This window comes from Adelges cooleyi, unplaced genomic scaffold (assembly GCF_023614345.1).
Source record: "Adelges cooleyi isolate 19-005CV unplaced genomic scaffold, UGA_ACOO_1.1 ACOO_flye_CR_arks_rails_tigmint_CR_PRNA_376, whole genome shotgun sequence".
Taxonomy (NCBI): Eukaryota; Metazoa; Arthropoda; class Insecta; order Hemiptera; family Adelgidae; genus Adelges; species Adelges cooleyi.
The window spans coordinates 12,892,588-12,916,694 of NW_026096053.1; the positions used below are offsets into that span (position 1 = coordinate 12,892,588).

At 30.2% G+C, this 24,107-nt stretch overlaps 2 protein-coding genes across 5 annotated transcripts; both read right to left on the bottom strand.

Moving 5' to 3' along the window:
- Positions 1-3,442: 3,442 nt before the first annotated feature.
- On the bottom strand, positions 3,443-17,852 carry LOC126840244 (very long-chain-fatty-acid--CoA ligase bubblegum). Of its 4 annotated transcripts, none has more exons than XM_050575867.1 (17): positions 17,210-17,852; positions 8,020-8,108; positions 7,810-7,886; positions 7,638-7,669; positions 7,337-7,535; positions 7,130-7,264; positions 6,852-7,047; positions 6,682-6,783; positions 6,269-6,415; positions 6,123-6,191; positions 5,859-6,040; positions 5,583-5,748; positions 5,382-5,516; positions 5,170-5,319; positions 4,963-5,103; positions 4,624-4,870; positions 3,443-3,962 (listed from the first exon to the last, which is right to left on the bottom strand). In XM_050575867.1, the coding sequence occupies exons 2-17, from the start codon at positions 8,092-8,094 to the stop codon at positions 3,883-3,885; spliced, it is 2,133 nt and encodes a 710-aa protein (XP_050431824.1). In that variant the 5' UTR covers positions 8,095-8,108; positions 17,210-17,852; the 3' UTR covers positions 3,443-3,882. The 4 variants fall into 4 exon arrangements, with proteins under 4 accessions (XP_050431824.1, XP_050431823.1, XP_050431825.1 ...); XM_050575866.1 differs by lacking the exon at positions 17,210-17,852 and adding an exon at positions 11,502-11,640 and having other exon boundaries at positions 8,020-8,111; XM_050575868.1 differs by lacking the exon at positions 17,210-17,852 and adding an exon at positions 11,502-11,636.
- Positions 17,853-18,698: 846 nt separating this feature from the next.
- Positions 18,699-20,746, bottom strand: LOC126840432 (cryptochrome-2). Its single transcript, XM_050576160.1, has one exon. The coding sequence runs from the start codon at positions 20,441-20,443 to the stop codon at positions 18,866-18,868; it is 1,578 nt and encodes a 525-aa protein (XP_050432117.1). The 5' UTR covers positions 20,444-20,746; the 3' UTR covers positions 18,699-18,865.
- Positions 20,747-24,107: the final 3,361 nt, after the last annotated feature.

A 24,107-nucleotide genomic window follows, 5' to 3' on the forward strand; every position in this document is an offset into this window, starting at 1 on the left:
AGAAATAGAAAACAAGAAAACAATAAAAATATTACACAAACAATTTAAATCCGATAGGTACAAAGATTTATAAGACAAAACAATTACACAGTAAAATTAAGACAAGTTGATAGTTACAATAAAACAACGGCCATCGTCACGACCGTTGATTTATTTGCAACATTTGATTGTATAATACAGTAACCCGACATATTATTATTATATTTATTTGTTTATTTAAAGTTTTTACACCCCAAAGGGGTAACGAGTACAGTTATTTAAGTTATACAAAAGAATAAACAGCAACAACTTAGGTACTAGATACGGATTAAATAAAGACAAATAATAAAGGTTAGGCTTAAGTATTCTCAAAAACGGGATTCTTCTTCGGATTTGATTTAATAACATATTTTTTTAATTTTGTAGGTATCATATAAAGTTCCGGGCAAAAATTACCATCGATTCGCTGCTCACTCGAAACAAATTTCCAAAATCCAATAGGTTTTCTAGATTTGTGTAATTTTTATTATTTTGTGATAGGTATGGTCAAAATTTGTCTTTTGTGAACAGTTTTTTTTTTTTAAATCACTGCTTTAAAATCATTCTCAATTTATAACATCATTTCGCTTGAATATTTTTTTGCGTTTGTGAAAGCGCTTGTTATAATAGCATAGAAAACAAAAAGATGCCTTTGAAATTCATATAATTTGAATACCACTATTATAGTTTTTTTCAAACGGAAATACTAAATGAAATAATTATGTATAAAGAAATGCAACATATTTTATTTGTCATGAAATTTTTATATTTTTTTATTTACACAGAATAACATGATAACAACGATTTAAAAACAACAAACAAATAAGGAAAATGCCATGTACATTTATACAAAACAATCAACAAGAAACTAATGACAATAATAATATTATGAATCAAATAAATAATTACAGTGAATCAAATAGGCATGGAGGTGCAAGGTACAAGCCACAAGGGTATGTTAAAACCCCCCGAATAGTGCAATCCTTTATCGTTGGATATGTCCAGGCAACCGGACCTTTTTCTCAAGCTCATAGCGGTGGCCTTTAACCTGGCGAGCCTGGCTTCATGCTCGGCGTCCACGACGGTGTGGTTTGGCCACCGCGTTCGGTTACCGTACCTGTTCCTCGGCCGGCGGCTTTGGTTGTCGGTTTGACGTCCGTGGCTTCGAATGGGAATCATCAAAGAGCATACGGTATTAAACATTATTGGCTTCAGAAAGTGCCGAGCAATAAAAGGACAAGAAAGAGTGAGGATTGACAGGAAGTATAAAAAAGTAACTACAACAGATGAATATAAAAAGTAATGGATACAGTCAACATGGGCGTAATACCAATAAAAACAAGAAAAAAATAAATTACGAAGTGTACTAATACTAGAAATCAAACGGTACAACGGAATAATGTGCAAAATTAAGTGGTATGCAGCAACAATTCAAAGCCACCGTTCGCGCGTCCACGGGTTTGACGCCAACGTCTCCGCCGGCTTTGCAGGTAGGTTTGAATGTGGCTTTGGCTGTTTCCATAATCGCTGCAGGCTTGGCATCCGCCAAACAGTCTAAGACTTTGATAAAGCCAATTGACAGTCCATCTTTCAGTACATTGTACACAAAAGACATTGCTTTTGGAGACATGCTTTTTAATTAATTAACAAGAGAAAATATATAAAACATGAGAAATAATACATATTTTGTATGATCTTTCACACGACAAGTATAAAGATGGTGTCCATAAAGATGAAATTTGGAACGGTGTCGCAAACACCAATGAAAAATGTGGTATAATAGTAATCTATTTTAAAACGTATCCCCAAAATTAACAAAAGCTTCTATCATGTTATTATACTTAAAGAAAAATCATCTTATTCTCATCTTTAGTACACGATTGTACATCTGTATCTAAATGTTTCACTCATTTTATTAGTTAGCTACTAACTGCCCTATTTTACCTGGAGTAGTCAAAATGGTCTAAAAATTTGTTAACATAAACGAGTTGATGAAAAATATTGTGCTTGTTATAGTAATAACGTAATTCTTATGAACTAAACTCTCCAAATGGACAATATAAAAAAAATACAACCAAGTACAATGACTGGGTACAACTAATAATATTTAAATATTGTTAATTGCTGAGCGGCGCCATTTTGATGTCTTAGCAAGGTTCGTCGGGTATGCGTTTGATTTGTACTAAAATTTAAAAAAAAAACCAACGCATCAAAGCTAAAATATTTATAAATTGTTTTTATACATTAATTCTTATACTCGGATTGTCAAAATAGGAAACGCTAAAAAATTGTCCTGAAAAATAAATATTTCCACAATTATCGTTGTATTATAATTAAATTATCATGTTTTATTGTATTACACTTCCCGTCAGTACCAAATATCATAACGTCATTTAACATTTATTAAAACGAGCACCTAATATTATGAAATAATATTGTATAAATAAAAAGTAGCACACAATGACAAAATCGAGTTTAATAAATAAATAGTTACAATAAAATTATGCAGCATTATTCAACAACTGGCTAAAAATATATATATATTATGTATTTTGATGTTGTAGTTTATAATCGGTTTAAAAATATTTACAGAGTTTACTGTACAAAATTAATATATCGAATAAAAAAAATTACTATTTGATTTATTAAATAAATTGTTGATGATCGTGCAAGCGTTAAGTATCGAAAACTATTTATTGTCTTACCACTTAAATGATAATCAAATTAACTAATTTCTTCTATTTATATACACAAAAAAACAGAACTTTTGTTCACAAGAGTAAGCAAATGTAAGTATATTTTATGTAAGTCAATATAAATAAAATTAATTTTTTAAGGCAACGATTTGTTAAAGAGATCAAATCTAATGTTTTTGGTATTAAATAATGCTAGCGAAATTATTTTACTATATTATACACGAGAATAATAACAACACATCGAAGCTAAAAATAATTGACATCGAGAAGAAATTGTAAAAAACCTTTTAAATCAATAATTATATTATAGTATAATAACAAATTGTTTTTTAAAAAAACCTCGAGTTAGTAAGTGTATAGCTTAATTTTGTGTAGAGTTTCACATAATATGTAGTCGCGCACACACAATTAGAAAATTATATAAACATGCATGATTTGGATAGAATAACAAAAAAAAAACATATAACAAAATAATAACTATTTTTTTCTTATTAGTATAAAACTAAAAAGTATATTGTTTTAAAAATGTATACAGCCAATCATAACGAATTTACCTACTTACAGTTTACACAAACATACAATATAATGCTTAGTAAAATAATATCAATTACTTATATTGAAAAATAAAATATATTTTATATATTACTGTAATTTTATTATTTATTTTTTCACCAAATAAATGTATTTAAATTTAAATAATATTCTGTTATTAAAAATATAATATATATGTATATATATATCGTAAAAATTCGAATTATTTGAAAAAAAAATATCACAATAAAAATATTTCTAATAGAGTAATAAAACCTTGACTATAAAATTAAAATAAAAGACATAGGGGTTACCTAGAGAAGAAAACTTAAATTTATGTACACACACCAGTACAAATTCAAATCACAAGGTAACAAAAAGGTAATAAATGAAGTAATGAAAAACACTAAAATTCATACAATTTAAGTACAACAAAAGTTTCTAGCAAAAAGAAACCTACACGATTCAAACAAAATAACACATTCGTAGCCGTGGTAGTACAATGGTATAATTAAAGAGGATAACCTTAACACCCTGTGAGCATTTTATTTAGAGCTATGTAAATACTTTTATTCGTGGAACCAACAAAAGGACGCACGTAATAATAATAAAAAGTTGTCTGCTGTTGTTAAACGGCTTATGTGTTCTTGTAGAACTCCTCAATTAGGTCTTGGTATTTTTCGTACACAACTGGACGTTTAACTTTCAATGTCGGACCTGTCAAAAATATAAGATATAATAATTTTACATTCAATGATGTAGTTGTCAGGGCATACACGCTGATGTAGCTCCCATTTTTCTGAGTACAGCGTGTACTCATAATTAAAATTGTGTACTCTATCCGTGGATACACAATTTGGGCACAAGTACACGCTGCACTCAGAGAGTGGGAGGTGAATACACATAGCGTGTATACACTCAGACTACACTACTGCATTTAAACCAGAATAATTGACTGAAGATTTTTCTACAATAACAATTACGCAGTTATGAACATTTATTTTTAACCCCTCGACTAAAGCAATGACATTTATATACATTATAAATGATTTGCCAAAAGAAGCATGGACGTGTGTATTTTATATAGTATGTATAAACTGCCCATGTGTTTTTGTTTTCTTTATTTTAAAGGTTGTTGACTAATAAAATGACGTTATAAAACCCAGAGAAAAATTATGTGCTTTACTCTGTTAGTTCTAATTTAAATTTTGTTAAAAATAAGACGTGTATATACATAATTTGCTCAGATATAAAAAAGTTTTTTTTCGATTTTCCAATCCTATTCTACTACTTGACTATCATCTGTGTATTCTTTATCGCTTGTCAAAGAGTTAAAAAAATAACTTTATTAAAATAATGCTGAATTCCAGTAACTTACCCAATTCTCCGGTATGTGTGGAGAAGTCGGCTGGCATGAACGCGAATTTCTGGACCTTTTGAGCATTGGACACTGCCTTTTTGTTTGCCTTGTCAATACCTTTTTGAATGGCTTCCATTACTTCTTTGGGTTTGTTGGCTATAATTTCGGAAACTTTGGTATAATCGCAATTTTGAGATTTCAACCACGAAATAACTTCGGGTGTCAAATCATCCAAAGGTTCTGTAGTCTCAGGATTAACTTCACACTAGTTAAATAAACACATGTCAAATGATATTTTAATACATTCTTTACTTTAAATAATTTTATTTAATGGAATTAATTAATTTTTTTTTTTACTTTTAACGACAATAGAATGGACAAAAATTTCCTCTTGTCTCCTATTAATAAAGCGTTGCTAACTATAGGCAACTCTGCTTTAACGTTGTTTTCAATTAGTACAGGTGGTATGTTCTCTCCCCCAGCTGTGATTAACAATTCCTACAAATAGACATAAAGTCAAATAAAATGTGCTTTTGAGCGAATCAACTCAATAACCAGTAATACCTTTATTCTTCCGGTGATGACAACGTGCCCTTTGTCATCGATTTGTGCAATATCTCCCGAGTGAAGCCAACCTTCCTCGTCCAATGAACTCTTTGTTTTATCGAGTAAATCCAAATAGCCCATAAATATGTGGCGTCCATACAGACATAACTAGAACACAATTATAAAACATAAGTCAAATGAAATGCGATTTGATTAATAAAAATCATTACCTCGCCATTGCCATCTTTATCGGGTTTGTCTATCCTTGTTTTAGCGCCATCTAACGTTTTACCTACTCCAGCTACATTTTCATCAGTGGGAATACTCAGCGTATGTGCGCCACTACATTCAGACATTCCAAATGCCTATAAATAAAATACACAATTAGACATGATAAAATAATTAAAACTACAAAAAACAACAATACTAACTTCACATAACGGTATATCCAGACTCATGAAATATTTTTTAATTTCAACGGATATTGGAGCAGCGGCAGAGATAAAGCATTTACATCTATCAAAACCAATGGCTTGCTTGATACGACCGTATATTAACCATCTGAAGAATTTGTATGAATACGTTTCCTTTTCATTCCTACAACCAAATCATTAAATATTACACAATGCGCAAATTATATACAAATATTATACATTATTCTGTTAAAAGTTGATAATATGACAGTGAACATTTGAAAGTATACTAACCCTCTCATCGCTTCTTCGTAGTGATGTAAACCAACTTGTTTCGCCCAATCTGCAATGTATTTCTTGAGGGAACCGGATTTTCTGCCAATACTGACCAACTTTTCGTTGATTTTCTCCCAGACACGCGGAACGCCTAAGAAAACTGTAGGCCTTGCCACTTGAAGTGTAGTCACTAAAGTACCCTAAATTAAAATATTTGATTCAGCAAATTAATAATATGTACTGAAAGAAAAACCCAAAATTAAATTAAAGCTGTCAACAAACCTTAAGCGCATCTTTTTCGGCAAAATACACTTGACCTCCCACCGTGATAGCACAATATATATCCGTTATCTGAAAAATAATTTTTAAAAGATTATATTTTGATTGTTTTGTGGATGGACAACGGTAAAAAAATGTTTTCAACTCACTTGCGCAGCTACATGACTCAATGGCAAGTAAGACACGAGAACTTCTTTACATTGTTCCAGAGATAGGAAGTTTGTTATCAAATAGGCGTTGTAGAGTAAATTGTCGTGGCTGACCATAACCGCCTTTGATGGGCCTTCGGTTCCAGACTAGACATATTACCAAAAGTCAGTAAGTAATCCAATAATTTGTGTTATTATTATCAGTGGAGTAGTTCTAAGAGTACACGTAATGTATACCCTTAGGACAACACTACGGATTATTATTAAGGTCCCTTGATGGTGTGGCCATCTGACAACATCCCACAGGATTTTAGTCAGACCACACGTCTACACATGACATTTGATGTAACCAAATTATCCTGTCAGATCGACCAGATCATTATGTGTATAGGATGTTTTATAATTATTATTACCGTAAAAACTAATGTGCAACATTCGTTGACTCCCATAGATTTCAATACTTGATTTAGATTGTCATCGGTTTCGGCTGCACCTATTCTCATAACATCTTCCCACTTTTAAAACCAAAATCAAAAAATTAAAAAATATTCAATACAGACAAAGCAGTATGATAGTGACTTACAGATAAAACCCCTTCGACTGTTGGTTTGCCCTCATATTGAATAATGGCCTTTAAATGAGGTAAGCGGTCTTTGACTGAAAGTATTTTGTCCAACTGTTTTCCATCTTCTACAACAGCTATATTTGCTCTGCTCGTCGATAAACAGTGATGACAAGCGTCAGCAAGATTTGTAGTGTACATACCAGCAGCAAAACCACTGTTTAAAAAAATATATAAATATATAATTAAATATATTTAATTATAATGATCTAAATAAAACTTAAATTTATTTAACATACCCAGCGTAAATAGCTCCCAAATCTGAATAAAACCATTCTGGAGAGTTAAACCCAATTATGCATACGGCATGGTACCTTTCCAAACCTAACTTGAGGAAAGCTTTGGCCACAGTTCGTACGTTTTGTTCATATTCTCTATGGAAAAAAAAAACAGTAAATTAAGTGAAATCATTGGAAGTAGAACAATTTTTGTAATCTATTAATTACTTGTATGTAACACTAATCCATTTATTATCAGCTTTGTAATTCAATGCAGGCTTGTCGCCATATTTTTCTACTGCATTACTTAAAAGACCAGGAACGGATATGGGAGTTGAATCAGAACCTTTTTCAATTCTTAATTTCACTCTTCCATTTGGAATGCTTGTATATAGCTCTGTAGCGGGCAGCACTTGGTCAGGCCCATCTAAAAATAATAACAATTAGTCACCTACCGGTAATCACATCTACCAATATGTAATTTTAATAATTAATAAGTATTCGTTAATACTTTGAAATGGAAACTTACACATTTCTATTTGGTTTGTCGAAGATTCAAAACTGCAATATGAAACAATAACAAATACATAGTATAAATATTGTGTATATAAATAATTGTGCTATTACTTTAAAAACATGCATTTAATTTTTTAAATAATAATTGATTCACAGTTTAAAACTGTAAAGCATTTGTCACCTACCTCATTGTACTCGATGGTGTTGTTTCAACGTTGCTTTCAATTACCATACTAGTAGTTGTAGTACTAGCCAAAAATGCCTAGAAATTAAACAAATATTATTATGAAAACTACATACACTCTCAAACCCAATTATTAGTGTTCACAATAATAAACATAATTATTGAATATTGAAAAAATAAATATAACGGCATAATTAACAATTCAATTTACCTCTTTGCGGCTTAGATTATACTGAGCTCCACCGTTTTGTGAAAGACTTGGAGTTGTATCGCCATCATCGCTCATTGTGGATCAAATGACTACTGAAACAAAAAATATAATAACAACATATAGTAAAGTATTAAAAAAAAACTATATATGACCCAATTAAAATCATTATAAACTCATTATTTAGTGGAAAATAATTAAATCAATACAATAAGTATATACATTTATATAATGTAATTAATATTTATAAAGTGTTAGTAGAAAGACGATTACGAACGAAAGAAACCAAAGTTCATATTGTATCAAAGTATTAATAATCAGTTACACCTGACCAACATCAGCCATGAAAACAAATCGAGTAAAACACAACGGACACTTGTTTAACTTATTTAAAAACATTCAATTCAACCAACAATACTCGCAGGAAATTTTTTTTTTTTTTTATGAAACTAAAATCCAAGCAATTCGTTAATTCTTTAACGATTGTTTCAAACAAAAAAAATTGGGAAAATTCTAAGATATATAAAAATAGTTTATCAACAGTTGTTGGAAAAAATCATGTTAATACCAAATTTTCAGTAACGATAAGAGGTAAACAATACTCTTGTGTTTAGTTTGCAGTGCAAAATTTGAAGACTGGAATAAACTACTTAAGGTATACGTACTTTCGAATTACTTTAACCCCTGGGTGTATAATGTGTATATTATTATAAGTGAATTATGCAAATATTTCACACACAAATATCCATCTCGCGCTAAGGTCAAGTTTACATCGAAACACCGCCACATGTTATTATTTTATAAATTAAAATGAAAAAAAAAATGTACAAACGCAATAACAATGTAGACCAAGAGTTGAAGGTTTGTTTATTAAAGTCACAAAATCGTGTTGGATATTTTTTTTTCTTCGCGCTGGAAGCAACGGGACCAACCATTTAATGAGTTTCGAAAGTCTTCTTTGGAGAGGAATGTTGTTATTTTTTTTTTCTAATCTAACAAGTGCTATTTACAGGTCCATCCCCAGACTAAATAGTAAATCGTAAAATGCATTCGACAACCGTATAATATCGTTCGAGACTAACTGCACTTAAGCAGGAAGCATATATTATTACGTTCATTGTAAAATGTAGACATTTTATACTATTTCGTTCTATTATCTATTTTTCCGACAATTTTCTTTGTTTTTGCTCAATGTTGCATATATTAAAGGTATAATATCATTGTAATCGACAACTAGTAGAGTAACTAGTCAGCAAGACACAATCTGACCTCGCCGACGATAATAAATAATTTTTAAAAAAACCGTACATTGTACATTGTCTTATCATTTTTATTAAAAATCATTGGTACTTTTATAAGCTTTGATATTTCTAGACCTCAGAAACGAATTGACCTTTAACTTAAAAGACGTATCATCCATATCGAATCACAAATTAATAGCCAAGTAATGTAATCACGGGGCAATATTTTTATTTTATATCTTTTTAATTTATTGACCGGCTAAAATACCTTTTAAGTATTGAAAAAATCAATCGATAAAATTTTCTTATTTCTATAATTAAGTTTTTGCTATGTCACATAATATATTTTTTTATAGTAATTCGCACCCTTACACAAATATTACCGAACCAATCAATTAAATCTAGATATTATTGATATTAACGATTATGATGGTTATCGTTTTACTTTTACGGGTTTCCAAACATAACCTCTCCTCAAAAAACACACGATTGGACTAACAACGCTATCATAATTGTATACATTTTAGGATAAATTTATCCTAAAGTATACAAATTTGCTAATGACAAATTAAATGTATTTTTTTTTAATGTTTTAAAATATCTATATTTGTTCCTAAATAGCCGGCGCACAATCGCAATAAATATGAGTCAGGAGCCTCGAACCTAATCTCAAACGACCATTAAACAACGAGTAATAATAATTAGTAACTTTATTAAGAGCACTAAATTTTGATGACAAATATCAGACCCTGAATTTAATAGGTATATACCCACTAATACGTGGATCTAAGCTACGATATAAACTTTAAATTTTCAAATTGAATTGCAAATAATATAATTTCGTATATTAGCAGAAACATGACGTAACGTTTTGTACAAATAATTATAATAAACCACATTATGTAGTCTACCTACATCGCTATTTTTTTTTTTTTATTGAACATTGGAAAAATGGTAATAATGTAAAAAATACCTTTCATAAAGAAACAATAAAAAAATATTTACCCGTCGGTTTACCTAAGTAGTAGTACTACTACTACTTAAATATGTATTTGTTACAAACGCGTATTTGCTTTGTCTTATCAAGATCAGGACCGGTGTTGGAAAACACATACCAGTTACCATATAACCGGTTGCAACAACATTTAAATAGATTAAAAAAATGTTTTGCCCGCGTTAGACTGAATGGCCTTACAGATGTTCGAACAATTTAACATAAACATACTGCTAATTCGTCAGTTTTTTTATCGCTAAAAAGTATATAATTTTACTAAATAAATACACGGTATGTGTTCATATAGTTTGGTTGGTACGCACTGTCAAAGAACAATTTTGTTTAACTTTTTAGTTGGAAGGCACCACATCATGACCTAACCTGTGAAACAAGTGGCAACTAACGAATTTTGCTTTGGTGTGGATGTATGAAAACACTTAAAACCTAGTACACGAATATCTTTTCGTTAAATCAAACCACCAATAGACAATAGTAACTTTATTTTAACATTTTTGTTAAACAGCTGTAAACATTTAAATACAGGACATTGCTTGGAAAAAAGAAGACAAATTCCGATGCCGTGGATAAGTATATGAATATGAAATTTGAGTTCATGCAAGTGTTTTGGGCGAGTTTATAAAAACAAATGAATAGGACACAAAACATGTTGCATAAATAATAAACAAAAAAAGTAGCAAATAGTAACCACGAGTAAAACGAAGAAAGATTAATACTTTTAAATTAACAAAATTGACCTCCACACCAGGCAAGTATATAAAAAATATAATTTCAAAACAAAAAATGTATTTTAACAGCTAAAAACCAAACAAACTTAAAAGTTATGTCGAACTTTTATTGTAACAACGATTTACAATTGAATCAAACATCATTTAAATATATCTTATACATAAAAAATAAGCTAATTTTTTGTTTACATTAAGCTAACAAATTCGCTAAGTCGCCAAATTTATTCATTTTTCATGGATCACCAAAAAAAAATCAAAATTTTATCGCACAAGTAAATTGTATCCCGAATGAGATTTAATTTGGTTGTTTTCGTCAAATGATAAAAGTTTAAGTGAAATAATTTGAAATTTGTAAAAAGAAATTGTTTTAAACGAATAATAATTAATAATTCCGAATAATCAAAATAATTCTGTTAATAACGAATGCAACGTTTATTAAAAATAAGTATTTCTGAAGAGCAACTTTGCGTTCGCAATTGAAAAAAAAAAATAACTTAAACATACCGTTACACGTTTTACATCTAGTCTTCTGTAAGTGTGCATATTATTTTACTATGCTATCAAAAAAAAAAATTGTTTAAAATTTTGTGAAATACACACACACAACTACATACGACTTGTGTTGATGTCTAAAAACACACTGTTAACACAACGGGTATCTACCGTGCATATATGTATGTACAAAACCGCAGATTCGACATTCAACAAGGTCATCCGTGACTCGTGTGTTGGTTAGGGTTTTCCAATACCGTATTCGAGTGTTTTCCTACAGCTATAGAACAGCTCTCCTACTCTTAAAGGTACATATTTAACACACATAACAATATTAACAAAACAGGAAGGGTTAATAACTACATTAAATTGTTGAATGGAACACACAAACACCACGCGCAGACCAAGATTAAGCGTGTCAGAGATCGTGCAAAAAAAAAACCTATGCAGACAGACTGACCGGATGCATTTTAAGAAGTTCAACGTCTGTCCCTGTCATTCCACTCAATCCCCCCAAGATGTATTGTCCTTTCTCCCCACCCTCCGAGTCTGTTTAGGTTTAAGAAAAGAAAAAAGTACTTTTATGACGACACGATAATAATAATAATGATGATATAATATAAGCGAGGTCATAAAATCGCGCCTAATTACATTGTTCCGTACTTGACCAATCGATAACGCCAATGTAAATAATTTAACGACCGTTTTATATACGGTTAGTAGAAAATATGTCGACTTGAAAACTTTTTTTTTATCGACACCCAATATCAGGTGACTGTAGTAAACACCACAGGTGGAAAACAATGGAATCAGAAAAACAATTCGCGTGACGGAAATATTTGAAAATATAATATATTTTGACACTTCTCTACAAAAAAAAAAATACATCCGGGGTTTATGTTTATGTACACAGCGTTGAATTTAATATTTTTGATTATAATACTGTTGCCTACAGTCAAGGGAAAAAAATGTGCCGTACAAAATAATTTTAAATCTATATTCCCGAGTCCGCCTTATACCTAACATGACATCTTTTGATTTCTTTCAATAAGCGATTGGGTTTACCATGCAAAAACACGAAAAGATAAAAAATGTATACATAAACCACATTAAAGCGTAAAAAAATGTGTTAAGTGTTGTAAACAAAATTTACTAAGTTCTTCGAAGCTTAGTATAACTGATCATGTTCATGATTACAATTTGTATCATTAAAATTCTAGACTGTCTGAAAAATAATCTATTAACATATTATAACACGTCCGTTAATAATAATTGTTGTCACATTACTTAATTTTACTTTTTAAATTGATTCTTTTCCCGGGTTTTTTAGTTTTCGACAAAATCCAGTTATTTTTAATTATATGTAAATTCGAAATAGATAACCAATCAAAAGCGCAAGTGAAAACTTCGAATTATATATTTAAAAAAAAACAACAAATTAAACTGATAGGAATTAATCATGATATTAATAACCCAAAATTAAAATAGGTATTAGGCCTAAATATTTCATTAACTATACATTTTTTATAGGTATCTATGTCTATTGAACCACGCGAGAAATAAAATAAAATGAAGTAAATGACGGATGTACTTCAACAGACAACTAAAATGTGGACTATGAAACAGGTTTTATGTCTAAACAAGATATAATTTTAGCTTACAACTTGACCATGATGACCTTAAAACACGTACGTATAACAGTTCACCGCGTTTGTACTGAATGCAGGTACAAGTGTACAACATAATATATTATTGTAAACGAGTAGACCTCATTCTGATACTTAAATAATCATGATTTGCCGTCAACGAGGCTGCTTTCCCTTCGTGCGTTTGATAACACAAAAAATATATGAATGGCCACAAAAAAAAATATATATATAAATAATAAAAACCAGAAAAACGGAATTCCTAATTTTTTACTTTTTTTTTTTACTTTTGTGAACATCAGAAAATTATAATTTAAGTAGGTACAAATTAAAAAAGGTTTTTTTATTTAAGACAAGGACGAGTTCTATATAATTATTTAAATTCTACAAAATATTATTCAATATACTAACGAAAATGATAATTAACTCAATAAGTTAAAACGAATTACATATTTTACATATTATACAATTATATTTAAAAATTACTTGTATTTTTAATTTTATTACCTTAGGATAATTTTGTATGATTTGTACTTAGAAACACTAAATGCCAAAAGAAATCATATTTCAACAACATAGGACAAAAGTTTTAGATTATTTTAAAATCAGTTAAATAAAACTCTATTTCATATAACTATAGTTCAATTTGTTAAATAATAAAAACTCTTTTAAAAAGTTAAGTCATATCTAATTATAATATATAATATAAAAATCGTCGGATCATTTATATTTTATAATTAATGTAATAAATAAAAAAAAATTGTTAGTTTAACCAGACCAGAAATACAAACATTTGTTGTGCCGTCAGTGTACATTTAGTGAGCAATACAAAATATAAACTTTTTTGAAACTAAACAATTTAAGACAATTAATAATTTCACTGATATTTTAAAGTTGAATACTTTTACGCTTTAAGACGAAACAACTATGAATTATACTTTTATAACAACAATGTGTTTTGAAAACGTAGAAATACTGAACAGAATAATATAAATATAAAATATACTACTAATACACATAATAGAAAAAATTTCCCATCCTACTACAATAAAAGGTAGTGTAATGTTAAATTAAAACTTTACATTTATTATAATTGTCCTTCAACAAATAATATTCACATTATGACAAAAGGTCAGGTTGCACAACAATAACAATAAATGGGAACTGAAAAAAAAATTATATAATTTTCGCAGAAATCTGAAGTAAACTTTTTTTTAATTAAATTAATTGTAATAATATAATAATTTAAAATCAATCTTGTGACCTCTCCGAGTTCTGACCCCACTCTGCTCGCTTTTTATTTATTTTATATAATTTAAGTATTAATAAGAAAAATATATTTTTAATTTGATGGAACTTTGTTTTAAGTCGGTGATAAATACAAAATTTCAGAAGGCACAAACATAACAAGTGGTGACATTCTTCTATTTATCATCTATTTAAAGTGTTTCATCAACTTTATAGTCAATTTTCTCCATAACTAGAACTCATTGACAAAAACGGCAAAACACTTTTAAGTCTTTGAATTTTCACTTAAGGTTACCCTACCAAAGTGTAATTGAAATCGGTTTCATTGAAATTCATTTTTCATTAAATGTATAATGTTATATTATTACAGTGTTAAAATATTTGTATTGCCCCATGGCCAGCAATGACTGACGCGACAAGTAGACAAAAACCAAAGAAAAGTTCTAATGCATACGCACTGAGAAAAAAAATTATAGATAAAATATATCTGGGCTTTTGTCAATGGTCGTCAATAAGCAAAAAATTACAACAAAAAAAACAGCACTTTTTATTTCATTTTAGAAGTTGTTATAAGATAACATACATTTTCATAGCGCTCTGTTTATGACAAGCCAAAGAAACAAGCAAATAACAGTAACGTGACAATAGTTTTTTTAAAAAACAACTTGCTTAAATGTACCTAAAATAATTGTCATTTTCAATTAGCTCAAAACGATTGCTACAACGTCCCTGAGTTTCTGAACTTTTATTTCTTTACATAACAAAATTTAAAACAAATTAAATACATCAAAGTGTTTCTTTTATGGTTCTGCTAAAGTCATAATACAAATATTTGTAATAATTGTATTTACTGTCATTACAATATTGTAAATTAATGAAAACTTTTTAAATTTATAAGCATGTTTTTATTTGAATGTATAAAAACATAAATAATTCTTACAGCACCTCAAAAAAAAGAGTTTGTGTATGGTGGGGGCAGACATAAAACGTTTCAGTTTTTTTAAAAATTACCACAATTTGTCTGCCTATTATTAAAATAAAGTTATTATCATTCATACCAACATTTTAAGTTTGATGAAAAAAATGACTTGGGTATACTTCATGCAATAATAAAACATACCTATATATTATACTTAATAATAAACTTTCAAGCTACATATACCACAAGAGTAATAAAATAGAACCAATATATTGTCTATTGATAGTTTAGATTATATTGAATTAGTACAATTAAATATTATCATAGAGACCCAAGTCACATTTATGTAGAATAATTGTATTATATTCATCTAGCATTAATGTAATTATTTTGGTTTATCATTACCATACTTATCAAAATATTGTTAAATTATAAATAAATATAAACTGCATATACCAAACATAAGTAGTTCATTAAATGAACTCATATTGATAAATCAGAAAAAATAAAATAAAAAATAAAAATGATAATATAACAATAAAACATAGTACTCTTAGACTAGAGCCAGCAAATCAAATAAAAAAATAAATTATTACAATTTTACTTATCAATTGCAGAATATAATAGAAAAAGGTTAATACTTTTATGAATAATTATACAGAAATTCATTGGCAATTTTATTGGAATTTTCGTTAGTAATGCATACATCAAAATAAACTACAACAAATAGCAACCATCAAAAAGAAATAGTTAAAAAGATTGCATGTTTATTTTTTAAATTAAAAAAAAAAATACTTTTTTTAAAAAAAATTAAAAAGAAAAGATTTAAATAATTATATTTCTAATAAAAAAAAGTAAATATTGTTTAGCGAAAGAAATAATGTTCATGTGCAAAATATATAAAATATCTAGTCGTCTAACAAAATAATTGTTTGACAAAGACTTTGGATTGTATTATGTGTGGCTTTAATTTGTTTTATTATGCTGTTAATAAGTATAATTTATGCCGTTTCTTATAAATTATCTGTATTTATTGGAAAACCCAATTTAAAAATTAATTGCAAATTTTAACCATGTAATTAATTAAAGGACAACTAGGTAACATAATGTTAACAACTAAAATAACCATGTCTAACTAACAGCTAAATATACAAAATAATTTGACATTATACCTTTAGTATATTAATGTAACAAGAGAACTCACCAACATTTGCAGGTACAATTAGCATAAAAACCAGACAGCTACTAACAATACAATTAGCAATACACATGCCTCAGGCATTTAGTACTAATAACCATGATAATCTGATATATCACAACAAAGATAATTATTGCAAACTATTGTACAAGACAACATGCAACAATATCAAAAGGGTTGTACGTCTGATGCGCTGTAAAATATCAAACGAAAGCAATAGTAACGAAAGACAAAGTAAAGGGAGATCAATGACTGTCCGTTTAACCTCTATTACACGTGTCATAGGTACAATGTCGTGATAAGTAATAAAAATTCAAAAGAACCATAACAAATGCAAATTAAAATCGACAAGCAGAAATTAAATACCAAAAAACTTTAAACAAATTTTTTTTTTTTTAAATGATGGGTATATAATATATTAATATATACTTTTTGGCGTACTGTATCCATAATGATTACATGTGTTGCTGTTGCTTGACATGCACGAACATAAACTCGTGTTACATTACTCGATGCTCAAGTGTGTGTCCACATTATTTAAAGTTTTAAGGCTTTCGTTGAAAAAGTTGTAATAAAAAGGGTTAGGTGATGTATTATAATTACGCGTAAAATAACACGTAGGTAATTTATATTTATTTATACAATATAATTATTTTACATAGATCTCGACATAGTATCCAAGCATCCATTAAGTCTTTGGTGTAGTTACCTTTTTATTGCCTCTTGCACGTCCGTCGAGCCCCTTCAGTTGATGACGATCAGATGAATATGATAAGGTTGATAAAAAAAAAACTGATCGGTTGGCAACTTTTTCGTGGTAAATTGTTAAATGACGAACGCCGGTGTTATAGGAACTAATGCGATAAAGAAATTCGAATGGCAGGCTGGGAATTGAAATGAAAAATTTCGTTTTCATACACGAACTACCATAATTTAAACGGTAAAAGGTCGATAAGTGATCATGCGGAGCAACACATTGACGGCGGGATACCCGAAAACGGTTCTATCTATATTTCAACCGGATTCCGGTGTTTTCCAAACGGCAACAGATAATATTATAACATTATAACCATCGAAAATTATAAAATTATAATAACGTCGGCCTATGGGAGAACGGCGTACCCACAACAATCCCGGCGACGACGACAGTAACGGCCGACTGGTGTTCAATAATACAATTATTATTAAAAACTAATATTCAATTTAAAAACGCGAATACTTGCCCGACGACAATCGACAGTCGATGCCAATTATGTGTATTCTATTATATTATTATTGGTCTATTAATAGAGCGACGGTAATACAATAATGAGGCGACCAGCCGACACAATATCGGACATCGATTTGAGATTGCCGATCGAGAGTCAAGACGGACGGCCGTTTTTCGCGCACAAACCGCTCAAACGGGACCGGCGGGTTGTAGGTACGCTCAATGGCGATCCCGAGTGACGTCACCGGGGCACGGGACGTCAGCGAGTCGTATATGCATGTACGGCGAACGCCAGTGCCCCGACGGCCATTCGCGCGCAACGTCGCCGACCGGACCTACGTACCTGTGGCCGCGCGACCGCCGACGGCAACGTGTGTTTGCCACACGTCACATGGTCGACGGCCACCGCCGCCCGGCGGACGCGACGAATCGCGCGCGCCCATCGTATCGCACCACTTCCGGACCAGCCAATAGCAGCGGAGCACACCAACGATCACCCCCCCCCCGTCCTCCCCAGCCACCCTAAGCTCGTGACTCCTCGCCTCACTGATCAACGAGTAACGACTTACCGCTTACGACGTAGTTTCGCCGGTTGTCGACTGCCGTGGCCCGTGGGCCGTGCTCAATGCTCGACACGCACCTACTGAAATTACCGTATATTTACTTAGGCGATAAAATTGCGTTTTCTCCCGACTCCTATGCGAAAACAGAGACTCTGTGTTTATTATTTAAAAAAAATGTATTAATAGATATTATATATTATTAAGGCGTCGTATTTGCCAAAATTGCCATTAGGCATTTGGCGCAAACAAGCTGTGAGCACGCACGGCACCGTAACCGGTCACACGGTTAAGGTTGAAATAAATTTAAACGCCAGATAGTAAACCGTGTATATCATCCTGTCATTGAGGTCAAGTTCTAAATAAAAATAAATAACGAAAATCTTATAATAAACATAGAAAAATATATTATTTACACTTTTGTACGTAACGCGCGACGACGACGTATGAAATTTTTTAATAATTTACTTATTTTTTAATAGGTACAAAAAAATAATAATAATTTAACAATCAACAAAATATTTTTAACATGAGTGTGTATTATAAAGCAAAGGACGCATGCGGTAAAACAATAACAAAACCATACAGCCAATCGTCATTTGAATTTGCGTTTTTTTTTCTGTTTTTCCTCTGGGGATGGCGCCGGATGAACATTTTTCTCTTTAATCGCTTTTGTGTTTTTGTAGGCTAAAGACATTTTCGTTATGTTGATTTTGTACACTTCTTCATGCACGACTATTCTTTTTGGATAATCCACGCCGATCACACATCCGGCTCTATACTGAACTGATTTCGGTGCCGACCACGGCTCATAGATATATTCATCAGGATACTTGATTAATTCTGGAACATATTTTCTAATGTAATCGCCACTTTTGTCAGTTTTTTTTCCAAACGCCACTGGACTGTAAACCCGATAAAACTGATGAAAGAACGCCGATGCCGACATCCACATCCAGTTACCGGCGTTCATAGACCAGTCTGCATCCAATAATAGTTCTTCGAAAACCGCTAAACCTTGCTCCCACGAAATCCACAGGTCTCCACGAGTTAGAAAACAAGCAACTGCGTGTCTAGCTAAGTGATGCACCCAACCTTCATCATTCAGTTGCCTCATAATGGCGTCGATAAACGGGTAGCCCGTCTTACCGTTGGCCCATGCTTCCAACGCTTCTTGATTGCTGTCCCACGGAACTTGACAGCATATTGGGTTCCCAAGCATTTTATCAAAGTTGGGAGTAGCAGCTCCGACTGTATAGTAAAACTCTCTCCAATACAGCTGACCAATCAACGACACTGGGGGTTTTGAATGTGCACTATTACCAATGACTTCTTTCAATCGGTAATAGAATAAACTACTAGACAAACATCCAAATTTCATATAAGGACTTAACACGGTAGTGCTTGGTTTCAAGCTGTTGGGAGCTGTGTTGGGTTTTTCAAATTTGCAAACCCAAGTCTTATTTTTCATGTATTCTTCTAAGCGTCTTAAGGCTTCCACTTCGCCACCCGGATACAAGCAAGGCTTTATGTCTTCTGGATTAAAACCTTTTAAAGTCAACAGCTCATCCAATGTCGGCACATCATATTCCTCATTTTCAAGGTCGTCGTTGAGAAGACATTCTGCAGGTAAAATGGTCGGAGCCGATAAAGGCCGACGAGGTTCTGGCATAGAGCTAACCACAGACACAAACTTTTGGTATGTCATAGGAACACTGCCTTTGTTTGCCCTAAGTACTAATTCTGTATTGTAAAGTGTATGGGAAACCTTTTGTTCCACTTTGACTTTGTGTTGTCTAGCTAAATTTTCTACATGTTCATCTCTTTTACGGGCATACGGTTCAGTATCCAATTCAAATGTTAATAATTTCACATTCCACTTTGTAAATAAACCAGGAAATACATCTTCAGGTAATCCTCTGACAACGTACAACCGTGTACCTAGTTTTCTGAGCGACAAATCCAAATCAACTAAACTTTGTTGCAAAAATCTCCAACGGTTCATTCCAGCTCTAATGTGTTTTCGAAAGTATGGGTCTAATATATAAATAGGACGAAGTTTGTAGTACTGACCAGCACTATTTTTTGATTCATAAGCCAATTTGAAAGATGGATTGTCGTGCAAACGCATACCTTTCCGGAACCAGTGAATACTCGTTTCTTCGTTACTCATTTTCAATTTAATTTTAGAGAACTATGATAATCAAATCAATTTTTCACAAAATGTAGACAAATAAAATGATAAATCAAAAGTTTACTTTAAAACTAGCTACTCTTGCGTGTATATAAACAGTCATAAGGATGTCGATTCGATACCGGTCGTTGTTTTTTCAGTAAAAAGGACTATCGAGAAGTTAAGACGAGATTTGCCAACAGTTACTTTTACTAAAATTCAATGACAATTAAATAATATTTATAATTTTTTTTTTTAATATTATTATTTATTATTGTTGCTTATATTTTACTGTTATCACATATCAGTTAAAAATTTTGTATCATTCCATTGATAACGGAATACTATTATCAATTATGTCGACACTCGAAAGTGAATTAAAAATACCTCGAAACCATTCCAATATCAAAATATAACAAATATATTATTATTTATACTGGTAAATAGTGAACAGGACAGCAAACGCTGCATTGTGCTTTGAAAATTGGGAATTAATTATCATAATATTAAAAACTGTAATAAATGCAGTAAAAACATATTTTACATTGTGTATTCTTTTACAATGGCATTCCATAGGTTTTATATAAATTTACATTAAAACTTTAAAAAATATATTTGTTTAAATTATAATTATTGGCCTTGGCAGTCGGCACCAATGGCCATTAGCAAAACCCATAATCGTAGAGACCGACGATGTACTGCAAGAACTAAATAAAAAAAAAAAAAAGACTTCTTGATTTTATAATTAATTAAAATTTAGTTTTGTTATAAAAAAAAATAAAGAATATTTAATCAAATATTGTGAGTAAAAATGTTTAATGCACAAAAGGCCCCCGAAATATGTTTGTCCCGGGGCCTCATAAAACGTTAAGACGGCTCTGGCTTTATATACTAATACTATAAACTATATCAAAATAATACATAATTTATGAAAAGTTTATTATAAATTAGAATTACTTTGTTAGGAAAATAATTGTTAAATCTACTTTAAAGACGTATAGTTACTTATTTAATAAAATAAAATATTGGTATTTGCTGTATCCTGATAAATTATTTTTAATTTAAAGGTGATTTGTCACCATGATGTTTGCATCATAGTATAAAAATTAAAACTTAATCGTTATTTCAATATTCATACATATTAATTATTAAGTATTAAGTGCAGCACAAATTACTATATACAAACACAAAATATTGAGATACTAATATACAATGTATATTATAATTCAATGACCTAGACGGCTGGTCCTTTTGGAATTAGACCTTTGGTACTTACTTCTGTATAGTTTTTATTAATTTCAATTAAAAGCACATGTGAGTACGTTATTGCATATAATTGGACATTGTAATAAACAAGCATTTTGTTGAATTATAGAATACATATTATATATTTGTATCGTAAATATTTCATCGACTGTGATATTAACGACTATTAAAACGGTCGGATTGTGAGATATAGTCTACTAAAATGCATTTATTCTATAAAATTATAATCTACAATTATCAGTGTAGTATTCGTTATATATGTATACACTATAATAATAGTATAATTAATATATAATAAATGAATCGTTTTCACGTACATATTATTAATACCTTAACGTTTTGAAACTAGGTGGACTTTGGTAACGACTGACGATGTTCATAATTAAATTTGTGTAAATTATACTATTGTGTAATTATAGGTACATATTATTTATAAACTATACTTATATACACTTGGGTGTATTAAAAATCTAAGGTCAGTGAGATGCTGTCGGTATACATTAGTTTAATATATACATATGAGGGTCATGTCATTGACGCAACCGCGTCCAAGAAACATTAAATTTTTTCATTAACTACCTATTCGATTTACGACGGCAAAATCAAAACGATATGAACTAGCATAATTTTTCCTAACCGCGATTTGCGGCGAATTACCTGTGGATTTACAAAGAAGACAAAAGTCTAAGCATCATAAAACTAATATACATTATAATAGACGAACAGTGCATAATATAATTACAGAGAAATGGAATCAAAGTTCATAAAACCCGCACAACAGGAAATAACGGCAATAGCTAATTATTATAAAATTAGGGTAGTTGATTTGATGTTAAAATTATTAGCAAGTACAGCAATCCCCTTTCGGGTTTCAGTGTGTTTCATTTATGATATTTACTAATAAAATATTGAAATATTATGATTTATAAGCCTACAAAAAAGGGGCGTATAAGGGTATTAATGAATTTCATGCGGGCATTGTATATTATGAATTATGATACTATAATAATCTATAATGTACCCAGATGGAAGAAGCCAGTAGGGGCAATTATATACCGAGTACACCTAGGCTATATTAATTATTATTAGATTATATATCAAATGTCAAATTGATAATATTATTTAAATATATTCTAAAGAGAAATTTAAACAAACAGTCTGGTACATAATAAATGAACTAGACCTTCGGGCCTACTCTAGGACATTAATGCCATATGCAAAATAAAATAAAATAAATTTAGTTACCTGGTAATGCATTTTTATTTACCTAATTATAATTGAAATAACAATACCTTTGGTAGTTGACGCAAACATGTTATTCAGAATAATTATTTTTAAAGGAAAAAAGAACATGTGAATCGTTACAGCTCACTTATTTTCCCACATTTTTAAGTCGCTTTAGAGCTCTTTGTATTTTTTCCAAGGTTGTAAATATTTAATTAATTTTTTAAGTTAACAATAATTTGCTGACAGTTTTAACTGGTCTATTTTACTAGTTTTTAGTTATTCTTCTATAATAGTTACTTAATAAAGTTTTCTATTAAAGACAGGAGGCGAAGTGCGCTGGAATAATGGATGCAGATGTTAAAAATAACACTATATACACTTCCACCATTCATCCTGTCTTAAATTTTAAGCTTTATTAGCTTGAAAAGAAATTATCCGAAACTGGTTATCAGTTAACTGGAAAATACAATAAAAAATTAAACAGCAACTAAGATAATTTAGTAACATTATGATATTGTAAATAATAACATTAGTAATGTTAATGATAATTCGACAGTACTTTTAATAATTAGTATCATAATACTATTATGCATTTTATAATTTTTAGTACAATTATAAATATTTATACTGTAAATTATTTACTACTAGACATTTGATAGTTAATGATTACCACTACTTCGGGATAATTAAAAAATAATAATACCATCAGAAATAATTAATGAACGAGTCAATTGTCCCATAACCCAACATTGAGCATTTACTTCTATTGTATTTATTTTAGTAGTCAACATTTACAATGAAACAAAATAAAATGTATACGATAAAGAACACTTAAATCATAATATACAATATGTATTTTATGATCTAAGAAAAAATATCACAAAATTTCTTATCGCCTTGGGTGTGATGCACTTTAGTACACTGGAGCAAATTATATTTATTAGTGTGACTGATCTAACTTCTTATTTATATGTAATAATTATTATTAATGTTATTGAAAACTTAATATGACCTTATGTCGTATGACGCATAATATGATGATGATGTGCATTGATGTTCTCCAATCTCCATTGATATATTATTTTGTCTCACTTTTTTACTGCCAATTTAAAAATAATTGGAATCTTTAATACATATATTAAATACACACCACAGTGTCTTATAATATATA